The sequence below is a fragment of the Eleutherodactylus coqui genome, chromosome 3 (assembly GCF_035609145.1).
Source record: "Eleutherodactylus coqui strain aEleCoq1 chromosome 3, aEleCoq1.hap1, whole genome shotgun sequence".
Lineage (NCBI taxonomy): Eukaryota > Metazoa > Chordata > Amphibia > Anura > Eleutherodactylidae > Eleutherodactylus > Eleutherodactylus coqui.
The window spans coordinates 219,887,898-219,910,442 of record NC_089839.1 but is presented as its reverse complement, the minus strand read 5'-3'; the positions used below and the strand labels follow the sequence as shown (position 1 = coordinate 219,910,442).

At 45.6% G+C, this 22,545-nt stretch overlaps 1 protein-coding gene across 2 annotated transcripts in view; it reads right to left on the bottom strand.

Moving 5' to 3' along the window:
* FBLN2 (fibulin 2) overlaps positions 1–10,723 on the bottom strand; it is a 48,313-nt gene extending 37,590 nt beyond the window's left edge. The window contains exons 1-3 of one of the 2 annotated variants that reach the window (XM_066596944.1): positions 10,642–10,723; positions 9,724–9,790; positions 6,877–8,193 (exon numbers count right to left, since the gene is read on the bottom strand). In XM_066596944.1, the coding sequence (XP_066453041.1) occupies positions 6,877–8,140 (1,264 nt within the window). In that variant the 5' untranslated portion in view covers positions 8,141–8,193; positions 9,724–9,790; positions 10,642–10,723. Of the gene's footprint in view, positions 1–6,876; positions 8,194–9,723; positions 9,807–10,641 lie in introns of those variants that run through there. The other variant, XM_066596943.1, reaches the window with a different exon arrangement.
* Positions 10,724–22,545: the final 11,822 nt, after the last annotated feature.

Below are 22,545 nucleotides of genomic sequence, written 5' to 3'. Positions count from 1 at the left end.
GTGTATTTGCGCGTGCAATACGCAGTGAATAGAAGCCACTGATTTTGATGGTTTTGTTCATATGCACATATTTTGCGTGCGCAATTGTTCTATTTTCCTGTACATTTGTGCAGGGAAAGAATACATCTGGCACCCATTAAAGAATTTGGCTATTTCAATAGCTGGAAGCATCAGTGTGTATTATTTTGCACACACAATTGCGCATGACTTACACGTGCAAAAAGTGCAGTAAAAAACGCAGAGTGTTTGCTTTGGTCTCGAAAAATCTGTCTGATTTTGCTTGCAATTTCCGAGCGCTTTTGCAATTTTTCTGAACAATTTCCATTTTCTTGCATGCGTTTTTCTCACACGTATAAAAAAAAAAAAAACACTTCCCGATTCGCACTTTAAAAAAAAAAAAAATTATGGTTGACATGGCTACATGCATTTAAAACAGATTGCACTCGCATCATGCAAGTGCATTCCGTTTTCTGGGGGCTTTTTTAACGGACCCATAGACTTGAAGGAGTGACATTTGTACAATAATCACACCGAAATTGGGCATGCTGCGATTTTTTTTTTTTTACTTCTATGTTAAGGGTCCCCAGCACAGATCTGGCAGAAAATCCCTGACGAAATAGGGGAAGCTGGACGTACCCTTTATAGTGAATGGGGTCTGTTCGGCTGCAGCTTGTACTCGTCCGGCGGTTCTGGTATTTCCGTTGTTCGGCGCTAAGGATGGATCCGAACAGCGGAATTGGTGCAGATGTGAATGGGGCCTTATTTTACCTTTAGAGGGTGTCAGGGATTCTCCGGGGGGTCCGCTCGTTAGATGTCTCCCCTCGGACATACAATCCCCTACGAGTTCTGTAGTTTACCGTAAGGCCATACATTGTGTCATCTAATGGAACAGAAAGTTCCTATGGAATTTCCTAGAATTTCCCCTGGAGGTAAAGCCGATAAGGCTTCTATATAATGGAAACCATTACTGATATGTCACATGCAGTGCGTTCGGTGACAACATGAGACATAAGAACCGCCACCTTTATGGCGGACAGTTCTGACATTCCTGGGGGAGGACAGTTCCTTCCTGCAGGACCCCAGATAACAGCGCCCATCCAATGCTGACACAACCCTTATCTACAGACAGATATCACGTCCTGGGATCATCGTGACTGAAAAAGGCCTCAGCGCAAATTCCACACAGAATATTCTTCCCCCGGGACGAGATTGGATGGACTGATATTGAACGGAATGAAGACGCTGAGCGAAAGAACTAAGGAAAAGTTCCCAGAGCCACGGAGCCCACTAAGCGTATACAAAAATGTACGAACTCTGTGCAATTGCGTGACACGGAGAACACGCACGTAGTAGTCTATTATTTACAATACGTTAATTTATATAACCGATTTTTAACTCACACCGATGATGCGCGATTGAAAAATTGCAATGTGTCCTATTTTGGGGGCGATTTCCTACAGTATTTTTTAACCCCTTAGTGACCAAGCCTGTTTGCGCCTTAGTGATGGAGCCACATTTTGGAAATCGTGTGTCTCTTTAACATAGAATAACTCTGTAAAGGTCTTGCATATCCCTGTAATTGTGACATTGTTTTTTCGCCACATACTGAACTTCATTTAGGCCGCCTGCAGACGGCCGGGTCAGATCCGGCAGCGAGAATTCTCGCCACGGGACCCAACCCAAGCACCTGCAGAGAGCAGCGCGTACTCACACGCGCCCCAGATCTTTCATGTGCCAGCTGCCGGGCAGCTGGCGCATGCGCAGACCGGAGCCGGCGGCCGGTGAGTGACGTTTCTGTGCGGGGCTCTAACACAATCCTATGGCTTCCAAGAGCGGAATTTCCGCCCGTCTGCAGGCGGCCTTATGTGGTAAAAATAGACCAATAGAATTTGTGAATATTTATTAAAAGTGCCAATGTTACTTTTTCACATTTTCAACTGTAATATCACAAATATATGCAAACTTACTGTACAGATTTTTGCTCAGATATATATTTCCATCTGTTTATTTTATTCTGGGTGCACATTTGAAAAACTTTGTTTTTTTTTAAACTGTTTAGGAGACATACAAATTTAACATTTTGAGGAACACTTTGTTTTCCTGCACCAAGCCAAGATTGCAAAGGCTCATAGTTGTCAGAATGATAGATACCCCCACAAATGACCACATTATAAAAACTACACTCCTTAATGTATTCACTGAGGGGGTCAGAAGGATTTTGACAGCACAGTTTTTTTTTCAGGAATTAATGCAATTTAGAGGAGAAAAAATAAAATTTGATATTTTTGCAAACATGTCATTTCAAAGAGATATTTTTTTTCTATAGTGCATATGATAATGAGGATTTGCACCCAAAATAGATAGCCCTGTTTGTCCTGTGTCCAGAAACATAACCATTGTGGCCCTATTCTTATGTCCGTATGCACAACGGGGCCCAAACCGAAAGGAGCAGCCAGGGGCTTTCAAAACAGACATTTTGCTTGAAGGTGATTTAGGCACCATTGCACACTTCCCTTGAGCGGCCAAAACGACAGAGAATCTCCACAAATGACCCCATTTTGAAAACTAGATCCCTTAACGAATTCATCTCGGGGTGTATTGCAAATTTTAACCCACCGTTTTTGAATGAATCTAAGCCAAGCAGAAGGAAAAAATACGATTTTGATTTTTTTGCAATTGTGTCATTTTAAAAACATTTTTTTTTGTACAGCACACATGTGAATGAAGATGTTCACCCCAAAATGGATACCCCCGTTTGTCCTGTGTTCAGAGACATACCCGTTGTGGCCCTAATCTTCTGTCTGGCTGCACAACAGGGCCCAAACCAAAAGGAGCATTGAAGTTTTACTGTTTTAACTTTTATGTGATCGCCATTATCCATTGGATAACGGAGATCACATGACCTGAGACCGCTCACCATGGCCCTCAGTCACTGCTCCAGGCTCTTTGCTACCTTTAGGGCTTTTTCCCACTAGCATTTTTTTCCGCTGCGCTTTCACAGTGTTTTTTTTCCAAATGTCAATGGGACTTTCTAATGTTAAAATTGCATCGCACAAAAGTCGCAGCAACGCAAACTTGCAATTTTTGTGCGATGCGATTTTTAACATTAGACAGTCCCATTGACATTTGGAAAAAAAAGGCAGCGAAAAAAAATGCTAGTGGGTAAAAGCCCTTTGTAGTCAGGAGCCAGATTTTAAATTTCCTGGACCCTCCCCAGCTTCTGCGCTTGTGTCCGCCATTTTGCCGATGTGTACATGCACCAAAGTTGGGTAAAAGGTCAACGGATAAAGATCCCATCGGGAAACATCGCCGGAGGCCTTAGGCCTCCTGCACATGGGCGAGTCAGACCCGGCACGTGAGATTCCCACAGCGGTGCCCCCAGAGTACCTGTCCGGCGGCTTCTGCACATGCTGTAGATGTGCCGGCCGGCACTCCGTCACGCATGCACAGTAGTCACCGGCGCTGGGGGGGGGGGGGGGGGAGGGGTAACACGTATCCCACGATACTTCCGCAGTGCTCACTGCGGAAGTGCCGCTGAACGGATGGCTTCCATTTACTTGAACGGAAGCCGGCTGTGCATAACCTGCACAAAATAGCAGCATGGTAGGATTTATTCTCCGCGAGCGGAAAATCGCAATCGATTTCCGCTCGTGGAGATGAAATGCTGTTTTTCCATTGAATACTATGGGCTGTATTTGCTGCGGAGTCCGGAGGCAGACGCCTGCCGCCAAGTCCGCAATGCAAATACGCCCATGTGCAGGAGGCCTTAGGCAAGTAATTTCATCTCCCTCCATTGGATAGCGGCACTCACGTGACTGGGGACCGCGTACTGCGGCACCCCATGAAATTTCCACGCTCTCAGCTAACTTTGGTAGCCAGGAGCAGGGAAATTTTAAATTACCCGGGTAATCCGCGGTTTTTGCGCATGCGTCCCCCACTTTAGCGACAGGCATGTGTGCAGAAGCCGGGGTAACGTCCAGGAGCCTTAGGCATGTAATTTCATCCTCCCTCACGGATATGATCCGTGAGGGGAGATGAAGCTTTAACTTTTTTAACTTTTTTATTTACACTTTTTTTTTACTTTACATGGTCACTGTTATTCATAGGATAACCGTGATCATGTGACCAGGAACCGCATACATGCGCCCGACGTTTCAGTAGGACGCACATGTGCAGAAGGCGAAGTGAGGTCCTGGAAGAACCATATCGCCGCAGGACATCACGGAGGATGGGGGTGAGTATTTCCATCTCCCCTCATGGATCGGATACGTGAGGGGAGGTGAACTTTAACTTTATTTTACTTTTCTCAACTTTTCCGTGATCGCCGTTAACCACTGGTTAACGGTGATCACAGGCCCGGGAGCCGGTCACTGGTAGCCGGGAGTCAAGAAATTTTAAATCTCCCAGGCGATCCCGGCTTCTGCGCATGCGCCGCCAATTTTTTCTTGGCACACATGCGCAGAAGACGGCGGAGGATCCGTTGCAGAAAAGGACATCGCCGGGCATTGCGGAGACCTGGGTGGGAAGTTTCAGCCCCACATCATGGATACGATCTTTTTTTCACTTATTTACTTTAATGCGATCAGCGCTATCCATTGGCAGCCCGGGATGACGGCTCCAGGCTGTTGGCTACCTCCCGTAACCGACAGCATGGAGCTGTCACGTCCAGAGCCTGCAGGGTTTTAATCCTTAGGGGATGCATGTTTTTAAGTCCCTGAGGATTAAAGCCCACTTAGGCAGAACGTAAAAATGCAATGGGGCCGTCACTAAGGGGTTAATGTCAGGGGGGGGAAAAGGCAGCATGCTCACATTTAGATTTTCATTCAAGTGTGATTAAACTTTTTATTTCTACTAATAAAACATGTGGTTTTCACATGTGTGAAAAATGCGAGTGAAAGTGTAGAAGTATGATGTGTTTTTCTCGTAAACCGCATCACACGTGCAGGCAAAAATCACAGGTTACCAATATGGGTCTGAGTATTACATTTGCCTAAAGTTCAGGCCTTGGCTAATCTGCAGTGCCCAGGTGACACGATTGGACATCTATGGAGCCCTTCCTGCTGCTATGAGGCAGGGCACTGACATTGGGCGAGGGGCCCCTGTGCATGAACCATGTTTTGGGCCCTTTGCTCTGCAGCAGCTCTGCTGTAAAGACCAAGATTCTCATCATTGTGCACATCGCTCATGGCTCCTCTGAATTTCTTTCGCCAGTATGCTGTCTATGGGAACTATGAGTGAAGTCCCTTATTTGGCCATGCCTGTCATCTGTCCTGGATCAGTGGGACAGTCCTGGATTTCAGGCACTGTCCTGCTGTTCCGGGAATGACTGAATTTAACTGTCTGTTTATGCAGGATGCAGATGAAGAAGCAGGAAACTGTCAGCTCCCTACTCCACCATTCACCCTGCCATCAATGGCGGCTGCGGCTTGGCGCTGGTAGACATAATGCAGTGGCGTTATGTCTGCATGCCAAGATACAGACAGCGGAGAGAAGACCTGGAGAGTGATAATCTCCATTTCTCATTGGAACAGGGTTCAGGGAGTATTTTGTGGGGCACTATTTCTTTGAGTGAGGGCTTTAAGGGGCATCAAATTATATGGGGATACATCTTTACTGTGTGGGGGATATCACTATTGTAAGCACTAGCATCACACTCTAGTGAAGGTGCTAAGGTGGTATATGTGTTGTATGGGGGACATCACTGCTGTGAGTGGACACTAAGGAGGCATCTTTACTATGTAGGGGACATCAGTGCTGTGAAGGAGCACTAAGGGGGCATCAAACTGTGGTGGGGTGCTAAGGAGTTATAATATTGTGGTGAGGCGCTAAGGAGTTATAATATTGTGGTGGGGCACTAATGAGGCATTAAACTGTGTTGAGGATATCACTACTGTGAGGCGGCACTAAGGAGGCATCATACTGTGTGTGAGGACATGAAGGGGGCATCTTTGCTGCATGGGAGACATCACTACTGTGAGGGGGCACTAAGGGGGCATCTTTAGTGTGTGGATGACAATACTGCTTTGAGGGGGCACTCAGGAGACATACATCACACTGTGATGGGAATACTAGGGGGCAATCATTGTGGTTAGGCACTAATGAGATGTCACACTGTGTGGGGGCACTAAGGAGCATCATACCAAGTGGGGGCATTAAGGGGGCATCACTAGAGGCCCTTTTTTCTGTCTTGGGACACTAAGGGTGTATCTTTATTGTCTAGGGGCGCGCTACTGTAGTGGCAGAAATAAGGGGGTTTCATATTGTGGTGGAGGCACTAAGGGGCATCTTACTCTGAGGGAAGTACTAAGGGGACATCTTTACTTTATGGAGCCAACAAGACATCACATCACTGTGTGGGGCCTCATGTCTGTGTGCCACACAAAGAAGGTATTATGACAGCATGTGGGGCACAAACTGGCACTGTCACTGTGTGGAGCACTAAGGAGGCACTATTATGTCTTACACAAAGAAGACCACTATTACTATGTGAGGCAAAAAAGAGGAATGGACAGCACTAGAGGTGTAAGCTTAACGTTAAAGAGGTGTCCATTGTGTGCATTCTTTGAGAGTTGAGGGGTATGTTTGGTCCCTCTTGCAAAAAGGGTCCCTATGCAGCCTCACAGTGTGCACATGTGGTACATACACTGAGCCTTAATGGTGCTTCTGGTTGACCAAAAAGGTTGACTAAGACTCTGGTGACAGGGATATATAGTGCACGAGTCTCTCCAGTGTGTACATATTGGGAGTTGTAGTTCTGCAGTGGCTAAAGAGCCCCGGAATGCACAGATGCTCAGCTCATAGAAGCGATGGGATCTTTCATGTAACTTTATCCTCTAAGTAAATGTTATACATCCTCCAGTGTAAACATTGTCTTACCGTACTGCAGTCTTGATTGGTTGAGATCATCCTTCGGGGCCTCCCACTCAACCAGGCGAGGGAACGTGAGCTGTGGCCCCACGGAGGGACTTGTGCTCCAGTCAACAAATGTGGTTGTTGTCTTCACTGCTGTGGAAAAAATATTTCCTTCCTTCTCCTCTTCAGGAAAATCCTCCTTATTTACTGCTGGACCCGAGTCCTGTGTCTTGTTTATTTGAGGATCTAATTCCACGATGTCGCCTTTCTCTGTGCTGCTTGCAATAGACGAGGCTTTGTGTTCCTCTGTGGTTGGAGCCAGGCTGGTGGTTGGCATTACAACTTCTGGTTGGGTGCTGGTCTTGGCATTGATCCTGCTCTTAGTGGAAGTCATTGGTTTCGTGGTGGTGGTGCTCTTGATGGTGGAAGTTATCAGTGTCTTGGTGGTTGTGCTTTTGGTAGTGTAGACCATGGTGGTGCTGCTCTTGGTGGGGTCAGTTATGGTGGAGGAGCTGAAGTTCTCTGGTTGGGTGGTGGGATGGGTTGGGTATTGAGTTGTGTTATTCTGCACCAGGTTGATGGATTGTGCAGCGGTTGGTAAGGTGGTTCCCTCTTCATCCTCGTAATCCAGCATGGAGTGATCTTGCAGAGCATTTCTCTTGTAATTATTGTTCTTCTCCACGATCTCCAGAGGGTCCTGCTCGTGGCTGTACGGATAGTCGTATTGTTTCTCGAGATCACTCTCAGTGGTGTTATCTGCCTCCATGTCGCAGTTTGGTAGAGCATAGCACATTAACTCACCCCCAGTATTGGGGCAATGGCAGAACTTACAATGTGCCATGTGAAAAGTGTGCCCGGCTTCGTACTTCTCCTCACCATGGATGCAGCCTATCCTACCACACTGAACGCAACCGTCTGCTGGTTGCATGATGTCAATGCAATTTGCTGGAAGTTCAGGACATGGTATAAAATGGCAGCTGATCTTTCCGCCTCCAGAGGGGCAGGTGCACTCTGTGCTACCAAAGTCAACAAAGTAAGACTCGCCTTCGGGAACCTTCCCACCTTGAAATCCAACACTAACGCAGTCATAGTACTGGTAGCCTTCACAGGGACACCCAAACTGTGCACACGTTGGGCAGCAGGACCCCTCCTCCACCGCCTCCAATATGCAATTTACCAAGGGTTTGCACACAGCTCCCGAGCAGTCGGACTGAGACAAGGAAGGTTTTGTGCATTGGAGAAATAAAATGAAAAAGCACAGAAATCCCAATTGGCTGATGTCACTCATGTTGTAGGTCGAGTGGATGAAAAATCACCAGATGGATGAAGAATGTGATACAGCTGAGGATACAGGAGAAGAAAGACCGGTAAGTGATTTCATTTCTGATACAGTGCCCCAAATACCTTTTATAGAGGTAGTTACATGACTTCATTCTCCCTGCCCGCAGCCACAACTAGTGGGAGCTCAGGAGTATACTGCAAATACATTATACTACAGGGCAAGGCAAAAGTCTGGACACACTGATTTAACTGGTGTAATAATGGAAAAATTGACTTCCAGTGTGTGACAGTATTATTCAGGAAGGAGGCTGCATTTTTTGGTGGAGAAAACGTTTGCTGCTTCATCAGAGAAGATAACTTTACAGTCCAATACTTGTACAGTATTTTCTCTGATAAATGCTTTTTCCAGCATGATGGAGCACTGTGTCACAAGGCAAAAGTGATAACGAAGTGGTTCGGTGAACAGAACAATGACATTTTGGCTCCATGGCCAGGAAACTCCCCAGATCTCAATCCCATTGACAGCCTGCGGTCAATCCTCAAAAAGCGGGCGGACAAACAAAACCACAGAAATTGTAACAAACTCCAATCACTGATTAGGAAGAACGGGCTGTCATCAGTCAGGATTTAGAACAGAAGCTGATATCCAGCCTGTCAGAGCGAACTGCAGAAGGCTTGGAAAATAATGGTCAACGCTGTAAATATTGGGTCTTCTATAAACTTGATGTATTTGTCAATAAAAGTGTAAAAACTTATAAAATGCTTATAATTGTGCTTCAGTAACCATAGAAACATCTGAGCAAAAGAGCTAAAAACACCAAAGCAGAAAACCGTGTGAAAATCAAAATTTGTGTCAGTCTCAAAACTTTTGGCCCCAACTGTATGCACTACATGATCCCTGGTGGGCAGTGGTATATGTAGCACCCATTTAATTGTGTACTGCTCTTTAGCAGCACCCCTGTGCTGGTAAAACAGATAAGGAACCTGTGATTTCTGCATTCCTGGAGCCATTATATGTCAATGTATCAGTGACAGCAGACCCCTCCTATAATCCAGCGCAGTCATTACATATACAATAGTGGCCCCCTATAATGTAATATAATGGCTACCTTAGGAATACAAACTTGGAACAGGGCAAAGCAGATGGAGCAGAGCTGAACAGGTCATTCAGCTGATTCTTTTGTGCACTAAGTAGCATGATCACTCGTCATCAGTTTTGGCACATGACATACTACTCAGCCTTGCCACATCTGTATATGTCATTATCAATCCCACCCGATTCCGTTTAAATCTCTTTAAGACAGCACGGTCCCACACAAGGTCTACATAGTACTTACTTGTATTCGATAGATACAGGCACATATATACTTCTATGTAGTAGTTATGTTTATCATATAGCTCTTACATGAATACAAAGAATTACATTAGGAATACCTGCAGTCCTATCAAAAGCTGATACATCACAGTTCTGCCAAATGACAGACTCAGCTCTGCTACCTCTGTATTAGATGATTACCTAATTACTCACATTCTAAAGTGTAAAGAAGAATAAAGTCCTGCACCAAATGTTTCCACTTAAGTTTTACTGACCTGAAAATGGTCCCTGAATTCTTCCTCCTCGCAGACAGTTCGTGGTACAAGACGCTTTCTGAGGGACCTCAACACGAGACGCGTCCAGAGGAAAGAAGAAAGGAGAAGAAGAATGAGAAGAAGGGGACTGTGCTGTAACCTGAGCTCTCCACTCCCATATGTGCATGATAAAGGCCTTGTACGTCGCCCCCCAGGATCGCAGGCGGAATAACTCGCATTTTCGTCTTTTTTTTTTACATTTTAGTTTAAAATTTACTTTGCTTTTTAATTTTATGATTCCAAAAACGGTGAAACTTCTGGCAACTTTTTTTACGACTTCAGAAATTTGAGGAGCTGTAACGCTGTTTCTTCTCTGCCGAGCATATTACATAAATCCGCTCTCTGGGGGTACTAAGAAAATATCAGCGTTCCTGAATCCAGGCAGAACAATCTGTCTGAGAGCCCCAGAACCTGAGACCGTTATTGGAGCTGAGCCTTGGAAAGGATTTAACCCTGAAAGGGTTAATAAAGCTAGAATTAATAATTCGTCTTGTGCTGAAAATTCTCTGTGCTGCTGTTAGATGTACTAGTACATTTTAAATACAAAAGCCCCAATGCAAGGATCAAAATGCCCTCCGTCCCCATATATGAGGGTGCCACGTTATATCCACCAACCACTTACAGAAGGACCTCTTCACCCCCCTTTTCAGGACCGTTGGGCCAATTCTGCGCCCATTTGCTAACATTGTCGATTTCCTAGAGGGGACGCCCTGCACAGGTTTTTTCGACTTCATAACAAAGTGAATAGGACCCACCAGGGCTGGACTCCCTCTCTCCAAGGGTTCCATAGCAGCTGCAGGGTCTGACTCTATGTATTTCTTGGTTAGATTGAATACATGGTTGTCAGACCCTCCCATTGGTTGCCAGACGTTGGATTACCTCTTTATATCTGAGTGGACATGATAACGCTCTCTCCTTGTCACTGTGGCACCTGATGACTTTCCCCAGTGTTGACCAATCATATGGCTGGATTGTGTGTCCATATTGACACAGAAGTGTCCCCTTTAAATTCTGTTTCCTCGGTTTTCATTCCTCATCTCCCTCTTCTGTTTTCTCATTACTGTGATTTATTTCCATCCGTGGTCGGCGGCGAATACCACAATGCGCCCTGGGAAAAGTCCAATAAAAATGAAAAATCAGTTTTGGAATTTTGGATTCTGCTTGCAGCGCAAAGTCAGACGTTAATGTGAGAAAAAAAAACAAGTGACAGAATTTAGAGATCACTAAACAGGGATACATCATCAAACTCTGCAGATTGGCAAGTGAGACCGCTTTCACACGGCTGAGAAACTCGCGCGAGATCTGTGTGTTGCGAGACGCACAAATCTCTCACGCATATGAACCTCCTTCTTCTGAATAGAGTCAAAAACACATGAGCAACTTTTTCCTGCACGGCATGTCCTATCTCTTTGCGGTCCTCGGAACGCATCATCTGTTGATTTCAATGGGACCTTTAATGCATTGCACATGCTGTGTGATGTGCATGTGGGGTTTCCCATTGAAATCAGTAAGGAACACTTCTGATTCTCTATTGTGCAAGAGGATCGGAACTTCACTGATGCGCTGCCGCCTCTCTCCAATACACGCCCCTGGTGTACAGTAAGAATGTAGTGGCCTGGAGTTAACGGGCCAGTACATAATGTATGCATGCATTTGTCTCGTGCCTATGTGTGTTTTCTGTGTCTTTCATGTTGCATGAATATGATGTGTATTGCCTAGCTGCAGCACTGAATGCGTTAACTGTCTGGTATGTGAGATGTCTGGAAAACGTATCTTGTTGTTTGTCATGTGATTGTGCTTCATATATGTGATTGCAAGGTGTGTGAGTGGGGTCTTCAGTTCTGAGCTTGCACGAGAGAGGAGCGTTTGGAGGATCTGCAGGTGAGCCACACAGACACCATTAGTTCTGTATGGTCCGGAATGAAAGAGGCTGAAAGGTATCCTCAGCATTCCCTGGGCCTGCTTTACCCAGGAGATGCCAGTAGAGTCCTGAACCACTGAGGAGAAGATGGAGAGTGCAACTGCCATGCAGCATGGAGTGCCTGCCTGCCAAATGTGAGTGCTGACCGGCATAGAGCTTGCAAGAGTGAAGGAGTTGGTACCGGGAACAGAACCCTGCAGATAACTAGGATTGTAGCTTCTTTTGATATCCTGTGATTTCCTCCCTGTTGCACCACTTTATGATTCTGCACCATTTTTCCTGCTAGCATGTGTAATTCTACTGTTGGACTGTAAATAGTTTCCAAGTAAACGAGCACTGACGATCGTTACCGGCTTTGCTCCTAAAAGTTTTCCCTGTGTGTGGACCACTTATTTCATCATCTGGAGTCACCACGGAGGAAGGAACAGTGGCGTCACGAGTGACAAGACTGTGTAAGGTAAATCCCGTAATGGATCACCCCAGTGAAAGTACCCTCCAGCGGCAACTTGGACAGGTCCTGTGCTACCCTCAGGGTGGGAGATGGTAGAGCCCCGTGACAAGACCCAAACTCTAACCTGCTGTCTCCTTGGCTGTGGCTTCTCAGACGCTGCAAAAAGATACAGCCATCAATCACCCAAGAATCTTCTTCTCAGGCATACAAGTCCAGCTGCAGATCTCCCTGCTGCAGCTCTCACTAGCTGAGTCTTTCTCTTTCCTGAACTCTCTGTCACACTGAGCCTGGGAACAGGACCTCTCTTTTTATACCCAGCCCTTTAGCCAATCAGTATGCAACTCAGATCCTGTCAGTCCATAGCAACAATAATCAGAGTGAACAGAATCATGTGACCTCTCTCAGAAGGTCCTGGTAGGAACATGAAGTACAGCAGTAAATATAGACATGGTCATTTAACCCCTTACAGTATCAATATAGGGGCATGGGGGAGGTATCACTATACAGGAGCAAGAGAGCTAGCACTATCAGAAAGGTATCACTATAGGAGAGCAGAGGAGGAGGTGTCATAGGGGAAGTGGCATTATGGTGGAGACATCACTTTAGGGTGGTGGGGAATGTATCACTATAGGGGAACACTGGAGATATAATTTGGATTTCTGTTTAAAGTGGATGGAGGCGTGCACAGGGAGGATGCTCCCTGGTCGCTCCACCTTCATGTCAGCAGCGCTTCCAATGATGCTAGTAATACTCGCTCCTGTGTAACAGCACAGGAGCGAGTATCACTGGAATGTGCTGTCGGCCATTGCTTGCCCGACAGCTCGTCCTATCTAAATGGGGCAGAACTCTGCCTGTGTAAACACTCTGCATGAGCGCTAATGTACTTTAGAGGAGACATCAGAGCTTGTGCAGTCATTTACCCGGCTGTCGTCTATGCTAGGGCTGTGGTGTGCACGCCAAAAGGAAGGGCTCTGAGTGCCCCCTCTGGCACATGTGCTATAGGTTTACCACCACAGCTGTAGGAGATTGGCGCAGGTATCATTATAACAAAGGTATCACTTTAGGAGTGCAGGGTAAGAGGCGTCGTCATAGGGGAGCAGGGAAAGAGGCGTTGCTATAGGGGAACAGGGGAAGAGGCGTCGCTATAGGGGAGCAGGGGAAGAGGCGTCGCTATAGGAGAGTGGGCGAAGCAACGTCACTATATTGGAGGTATCACTATGAGGCTTCATTCCCATGAGTGTATATTGGCCACCGTTTTCACAGCTGGCCGATATACGCTACCATCTGGGGTATAAAAGCTTGTGGGGTATAAAATCTAACGTTTATGCACCCATTCACACGGCATGGTCCAAGGCTGCCATGCCGTTGAGGCTTCCCCTTACCCGCTCACCTCTTCTCTCCTCCCCTCTGGCTGATTTCAATGGGAGGGGGTGGGGCCGGAGCTATCTTTGCCCCCATCCTACCTCTTGTCTGCAGCCAACAATGGTATGGGGTGGCATTTACCTCCGCCCCCATCCTGCCCCCTCCCATTGGAATCGGCCGGAGAGGAGGAGAGAAGAGGAAGGGAGTTTAGCAGTTACACTACTAAACTCCCTCCCACCTCCCTTCTCCTGCCGCTGTCATTGGCTCCCATAGAAGCCTATACAGCAGCTGACATATTCTGGTCCAAAAGATAGTTGTAGGACTATCTTTTGGGCCCGATGTAAAAACGCTCAATGCTATATTGGCCGGCTGGTCACTTTTACATCGCGGGACCACGGCCATGTGATCTGATGCATTGGAATTCAATGTATCAGATCACAGAGTATATCGGCCGGCTGTGAAAACGGTGGGCCGATATACGCTCGTGGGAAAGAGCCCTAAGGGAGCAGACTGAAGTAACCTCAGTGTGTACTGAGGAGAAAGAGGGACAACGTGGGGTCAGCGCTAAAAAGGATCCTATTTTTAAATAGTTATAGAAAATGACAAGTCACTTACTTAAGAGGGGGTACTCCCCCTGAGGTTACTTCAGTCTTTACTTCCCGGGCACTCATTATAGAGTGTCTGGCATTTTGAAGGGGTCTGCAGCTCTCCACGTATTAGTGGATTTCAGGTTACCTTCACATGCTAAATTCCTGTCATTTTTTTGTATACTGTCACTTTTTCAAAGCACTCTCCCTTTTCCCTTTTTTTTTCCTTTTATAGGGGAGCAGGGGAGGTAACACTAGCCATATATTACCATTCAGAGCCCTGGAGAGCTGGGTTACAGCTCTGTGAGAAGTAGCTGCAGATCTGGTTCTCCATCCAGCTTATTGACCCTTCACTACCCAGTCTCTAGATCAGAGACGGGTAGATGAGGGAAAAGGGTCCAGGAAGCCTCTAATTACCGCTGAGGCTGCGGCCTGCCATCTGCAGATTATCCCAGAAGTAATGAGAAGATTGCAACCAAATGCTGAGCGTTGGCATGATCCCGGAGCTACGGCTACAGTCTCCACACACTCTTTATACACAGGAGCCCTTTAAAGAAGAACTCTGGCACCTCACCCCTCAGAGGATGGAGCGCTTAAGTAATAACCTGTCCTGAGGACATAATACCACTAAAGATTACTCCACCCAAAACCAATAAAAGTCCTTACTACTACTCCCATCATCTCATCCACAGTGTGTCAGTCGGACAGTAATGGAATTAATGTTAGCTTTACATTTACAGTAAGAGGTTAGAAGGCATCAGGGGAGGAGAGCCGACAATGTATAATCCATCTCACATGGGTGGAATTATTCCGCCAGGCCTAGGACGCACTACAAGACACTGCTTAACTTGCTGCTGCGGAATTCTGCACCAAGATCTGCATGTCTAACCACAGATTTTGATGCAGAATTGCAGACAGCTGTAAGCAGTTTTTTAATTCTGCATCACAATACACAGGTAGCCCTGCAGATTTTGGTGCAGAATTTACCGCATGCTGTGGTGCATCTTGGAGGCTTATTCCACCCGTGCAAAAGGTCTCTTACTGGTCTACGGCATGAGGAGCTCAGGAACAAGTCATTACTGAGAAGCTGTATCTAATCCCATCATGTGTCATACTGTCTGTTGAACCACTGTATCTAATCCTAATATGTGATACAGTTTGCAGAGCTGTATATCTAATCCTATTGTGTGATACTGTCTGCTGAGAAGTATCTAATCCTATAATATGTGATACCGTCTACTGATCTGTGTATCTGATCCATTGTTTCTGATACTATCCACTGAGCTGTGTATCTAATCCTATCATATACAATACTGGCTGCTGTATCTAATCCTATTGTATGATACTGTCTGCTGATGTGCTGTATCTAATTCAAGCATGTCTGATGAGCCGCTGTATCTAATTACATTACGTAGGATACAGGCTGCGCAGCTTGGTATCTAAGCCTACAATGTGTAATATGGTCTATTAAAATAATGTAACAAAACCCATGATTTTGGTTTATGTCTGTTGATGTAAGTATCTAATCTTATCATGTGTGATACTGTCTGCTGAGCTGTATATTTCCCTATAGTGTGTGATACTGTCTGCTGAGTTGTGTATCTAATCCTATCATGTATGATACTGTCTACTGAGCTGTATATTTCCCTATAGTGTGTGATACTGTCTGCTGAGTTGTGTATCTAATCCTATCATGTATGATACTGTCTGCTGAGCTGTATATTTCCCTATAGTGTGTGATACTGTCTGCTGAGTTGTGTATCTAATCCTATCATGTATGATACTGTCTACTGAGCTGTATATTTCCCTATAGTGTGTGATACTGTCTGCTGAGTTGTGTATCTAATTCTATCATGTATGATACTGTCTGCTGAGCTGTATATTTCCCTATAGTGTGTGATACTGTCTGCTGAGTTGTGTATCTAATCCTATCATGCTACCTGCTATTATTAATCCTTATCCCGTGTGATACGGTTTTATGAATCTCTGTATCTAAGCCTTTACAGTGATTCTTAGCAGACTACGATGCTGCAGGACACCGAATGTGAATGAAGTAATACACCTATATTGACCATCCATTCCCTGCCTGCTGGGATTTGTAGTGTACACAACTTGAGCTGCCTCCATTCATGGATGTCAGATCTATAAGGCGCTGGTTTCCTTATTAATGGAGATGATGTCATCGGTGCTGGAAGGCACAGTAAGTCCCCAGCGTCCTCCACGTCACGGATCAGACCAGCACTTGGTGTCTCAGCGGCTACAATGTTAACAGGTCGCAGTCCTTATAATGCGGAGTCTGCAGCTGCGGATGATGTGATGTCCCTGAGGAGGGAGGACATCTGGCCTGAAATATTTACTGCACTCATAGGAAAATCCTAGAATTGTCCGGGACGCAGCGCCTCGGATAAAGACGCAATTGTTCCCCTTTAATTCCTACCCTGGTGTTACTATGTAGCATCATTAGTTATATTTAGCAATTTCCCCCGAGTCTGGAGTTTAATAATAACTCACTAACTATGGGTAATGGAGACAGAATTATACAATCCATGTCATCATATTTTATACTCCAGTTACATCCAAAGCTGCAGTCACAAATCTGCTGTCTTCATGTTAGCATTCATGCTGCAGCACCTCATGTCTCAATGCTACCCCCTGCTGTTTCAGTGTATGCCCAGAACCAGATGCTTATCTGCAGAGGGCATCCTTCAAAAATAAAAGCTCTGCTTGCTGTCTGCTCTAGGAGTAATGGCGAGTCCTAATCAAGGGTTCCTCCGCTATTACCTCTAGACTACAATAGGGCAAAGGATTTATAGAGCTCAATGCTATGTTATATCAGCATCAACACCACACCTTGTAAAAAGGACGAGCAGCCAGAACATGAGAGGAGAGAACCGAGAAGAATGGAGCAGATGAGGAGTGAATTTCCATAAAAAATAGAGACATTGAGTCCATGAGATTCTTTATCCTGCATTATACTGCAGAGCTGCATTCACTATTCTGCTGGCGGAGGCACTGTGTACATACATTACTTTTCATGTACTGATTCTGAGTTTCATCCTGTATTATACTGCAGAGCTGCACTCACTGTTCTGCTGGTGGAGTCACTGTGTACATACATCACTTATCCTGTACTGATCCTGAGTTACATCCTCTATTACGGTATACTCCAGAGCTGCACTCACTATTTACTGTGTACATACATTACTTATCCTGTACTGATCCTGAGTTACATCCTCTATTACGGTATACTCCAGAGCTGTACTCACTATTTACTGTGTACATACATTACTTATCCTGTACTGATCCTGAGTTACATCCTCTATTATACTCCAGAGCTGCACTCATTATTTACTGTGTACATACATTACTTATCCCGTACTGATCCTGAGTTACATCCTCTATTATACTCCATAGCTGCATTAAAACAGGTAGGATTACACTGCCACCTTGTGCATATATCACATATTGCATCTTAGCAGATGTCCATTTGTGCTGTGAAATGCCCTATCTAATATTCGCTGTGGGTGACTCCTGCTGGAGTCTTCTCTTTCAGCTGCTTATTCTCTCTGCATCTTCATGACTCCGCCATGATCAGTGACTCCGGTGTATGGACTATTGTAGCTTCTGGTATTCCTAAATCAGCTTCCTTTCTCAGTCTGCTGCACTGGCTCATTTGCCATGCTTTACACTGCAGTTATATAATCAGTGACTGACTTAGCTGCATTGTTTATTTGAGCCTATGGTAGTGTAAAATATACCTCTGCTCTGGCCTGATTAAAGGTGCAATCTTCTGCTCTGCTTGCCCTTATACTTTACATTACAGGATTACTTGTTCGGCCTGTCAGTTGTGCTCAGCAAGTCAGAACATTTCCAGCCCATTTCTATTGCAGCAAAGTCAGAAGATTATAAATGACGTAATACAACGCTGCTGCTCCAACTAACGTGCACAAATGCACAGCTCGCCATTCCTTAGCATGGATGTCCTATAACAGCAGACAACCAGTTCCAGCGCCATTGTGTGTTAGAGAAACAAAGGTGAGACTCCAGCGGGCAAAAGAGCGCAAAACTTGTATCACTGAGCAGTGGGAAAAAATCACCTGGTCAGATGGATCCAGATTTCTGTTGCATCGTGCTGATGGGAGGTAAGAATTTGGCGCAAGCAGCATGAACCGATGACCCCTTCCTGTCAGCTGGCCAGAACATGTCAGCACCTCCATCTAAAGGTGCGTTTACACAGAACGATAACGCTGCGCAACAAATTTTTTTAAAATGTTCATAACAGAAAGTAATTGATGGGTTTCTGGTAACACTGAATAATGGCAGCAGGTCATTTTCAAGTTACGAACCATTTCCTTTAAGATGATAGTAGTCTGGACGTGCTGTAATATTACTATTCGGCGGTTTTTGGTGGAAAATTGCGCTTGGATCTTGACTTCCTCCTGTAAGAAACATTACTTTCCTGATGTAAGAACCAGCAAACGTCGCCCATCATATTCGGATTGTACTTCCCTTTGTAATAGTCTTCAAGGACTGAGATGTCTTGTGTGCGGCATACGCAGTGAATAGAACCCATTGATTTCAATGGGTTTGTTCATAGGAGTGTATTTTTTTGCACAATGGACAATTGTGTGCAAAAATACGCAGCATGACCTTGTTGGGGCATATTACACACTGCAACAAGCCATTGAAGTGAATTGGCGGGCGCAAATACAGTGAGTACACAGGAAACCTGCTTATTTGTGCACCATTTCAATGCGCCTGTCTACATTTTAATTTGCATGCGCAAATATGCAGTGTATTTGTGCAGTTATAAACATGCCAGAGCGTCTTTGTTGTGATTTGTCCGCAGGCATAGCAGAAATTGTCTGGATTGTTCAGACATCCGCGCCACTCAGCCATATTGTTATTAAATAGTCCTAGTCTAACCAACGACCTGTAAAAGCACAGTTCATTAATTACAACTTACTGGTAGATGATCTGCAGCGTTTCCACCACGTGGAAACATACCCTATATGTAACATAAACCTACCCTTAGAGTGTTCAGTCAGCGCGAGGTGTGTAACTGATTGCAAAATAGTTGTACAATCACTTTTGTTATTCTTTTTATTAAACAAGGTCAATGGCGAGCCGACTGAATTTATTGTATAACTGTAAACGGATATCATATTTGAATTCAGCGCGCTAAAGTTACTACAAGCCGCCTATTTGCTTATCTGTTACAAAAATTTTCTTGCATAGTGTAATCGTTCAAAAAATTGCTGAATTGTTCAAATTTCATTAGTCATTCAGTGTAAACGCAGCCAATGAACGAACGATGAACGATAATTTGTTTGCTCATTGTTCAGTTCATGCAGGCATGCAAATCATCATTGGCTCAATCGCTAATCATTCGGTTTAAATACTGATGGTTCAGTCGTGCTCATTCATTGTTACAGTGAATGAGAACGACAGAACACTTGGTGAGCGTATGGGCAATCGATTTATCTGCCTGTATAAACAGGCTGCATGAGAAAACTCTGTCATCATTCACCTGTGCAAATAATAAATCGCTCCATGTAATCTGCGACAACTGCAAGAAGCTTCCTGTCCGCAGGGGCCGATATTTCTGCAGAATAATTTCATCACCTAGTGGAATCCCCGCCACAGCAAATTGCTGCCGTTCTGAAGGCCAAAGGATGGATGTCCAAAGTGCTACTAAATGGGGGTCTCTAAAAGAGGGGCTGCTCTGTGTGTGTTCTCTGTGTGACACATTGTAAATTTGCAGCACCACCTGGTGGACAAGTCAGAAATGATAGAACAGCTAATGGAAGGTTGGGCACAAATGCAAATTAGATGCAAACTGAATAATTTCCGTTTGGGTTCATTCCCCATTTCGTACAATAAAGAAAAAAAAATGAAATCTCCGCTCCATCAGGTTTCCGTTTTTTTTAAACACGCATTGACATTGCACATTGGTTGTCTGCTGCTCATCGCCATGCACTATATGGGCGTGTATGCTTGCGTAATACGTGCCAAGGTAGGACATGCTGCAATTTTTCTTGCGCAAGTATTTCTCACAAGTTGTGTGAGCGGCAACATGGCCGCCCAAGGCAGATTGGCACAGCCTATTCCTGTACCAACACGCTTCTGTGAGTCGGTCTAAGGCTAGGTGCAGACTGGTGTATTTTAGGGCTGTGTGCAGATAGTGTAATTCTATGGAGAGCACATGGCCCTCCTATAAACTATGAGGCTATATACATGGTTGTTTTTCCCTATGGACCCATGGTCTACATGACAGAACTCATGACATGTCCTATTGAGAATGGAGCTCCAGCTAGTGTGCACCTAGCATTAAAGGGAACCTCTCTCATCCCCACAGCACTATTAAGTTATGGTGTGGTTAGGGCAGGGCACCAGGTGATGTATTTTTTTTTATACCCGTCTGCTCTCTGATTTCCGCATGCAGTGCATGATAATCTGACCAAGATTGCCGTATGCACGCTCTCCTCTACAAGTCTATGTGCACGGGACTCTGAAAAGAGACAGATTTCTATGCGCCGTGTAATCTCTAGAGGGGACATCACTAGCTCTCTGCCACCTTCCCAGACAGAACCATAACTTTGGGCTTCTGCCTTACGGAGGCATGCGTAAAACGCCACGGAAGACCGGTACACACACCGCTTTTACACATTACAGCCCATACGCTCTGCCAGCAGAGAGTCAGCAGACACCGTGCATGGGTTGAGTATGGCACTGTGCATGACCGTGAATCACACGTCACGGACATGGGCAGGGTGATTTTCTTTTTTAAAATTCCCCGCTCTGTTGAGAAAGTGGATGTGTATGGAAACGCTGCCCGGACGCAAAGGGATGCGTATGTACGCACAGAAATAGAGCATGCTGCAATTTATTTCTCTTACGTATCGATACACAGTGTCCACTTGTAACTTTCATTGCGTCCTTTCACCATGTATCATACGCACGTGATACGCAGTGAAAACATGGTCGTGGGCATGCGCCCTTTGTTCATGGTGCCATAGGGTATTGACAGGCTCCCTTTAAGGAATTTTCATATTCACCTCCTTCAGTGTCCGCTAATCCAGCGCTGGAGCCCTGTTCCCTGCCACTCTAAACTTGGAAGCCACAACGCTAATGTGCCATTCATTGTGTATGTGACCGACCAGCCAATCACAGACTGAGCAGTCACGTGCAAAATCATCGACCCTTGGCAGTGACTGCTACCACTGAAGCATGGTTAAAGGCGCTTTCACACATCATGATTATCGTGCAAGCCGTTCGTTAGATCGAATGGTGTGCATGATAATTGCGCAGTGCAGTGAAGGAACCATGAGTAATAAATCACTGGTTGGATCTTTCATTCAGACCTAAAAAAAGTATTGTTGGTCTACTGCTACATTGGCCTGTGTAAACAGGCTTTCATTCATCTATGACGGCCTGGTTACTGTGAATGGAGGCTGGTGGCCAGAATGATCCAGGCACCCTGTCTCCATTTATTGAGCGATGATTGCTCCTGTGTGAAAGCATAGGAATGATCGTCGCTGGAATGACTGTCGGGCACTTTAGCCAGTGGCATGTATGGAACCTGTATGTGCAGCCGAGCATTATCCTGCTGCCTCTTGGGGGCCATGAGAGGAACACATGTGGCTGCAGGATGTCCTGAACATATCGCTGAGCTGTCATTGTCCCTCGTACTACTACTAGGGGTGAGCGACTGTCATATGTGATGTCCCCCAGACCATCACACCAGCAGGGGGCAGTGTGCCGCTCCACAGCAAAAGCAGGATTGAGATGCTCACCCCTAGGTCTTCATACACAAACACAGCCATTGTCAGCCCCCAAACTAAACCTGGATTCATCACTTAAAACAACCTGGTTCCACTCCATAGCGTCCAGTTTGGTTGCTTATGACAGCACTGTGGATGACAAAGGTCATCAACATGTAATTGGCGCCGGGAGGCAAAATGTCCTCAAGCCAAGTGCCTGCAAATGGTCCCGACAGACACAGGGGCATGTAACGATGGCGCCACCTGTCTCTGGATGGTGGACAATGAAACAGTTGGAGCTGCTCATACTTGTCGGACGATCAAGCAATCCTTTCTACTGGTGGTTTGTAGAGGGGTCCTGAGCCCGGTCACCTTGTGTGCCCTCACACGTCCACTGGTCCCAACACCCCCTAACAGTCTGGACAGAACGGTCCGGTGGGGAAAATTAATCGATTTAACCATCCAGCTTCTCACACATCCCAATAATGCGCCCCTCTCAGACTCTGGTAACGGGGTGACATCTCTTCTCTGCGTCGTAGAGGCATCTAGTGGCCAACAAGCTCTACACAAGCGGAAGAGGTCACTACACACAAGGAGCCTCCGAGAGCCTTTATTGGCCAAGGGGGAAACCACTTTTAGGGTCTCAGATGACAAGACTATTCATCTAATCACACCTCAACTCTAATCATTTGTATATCT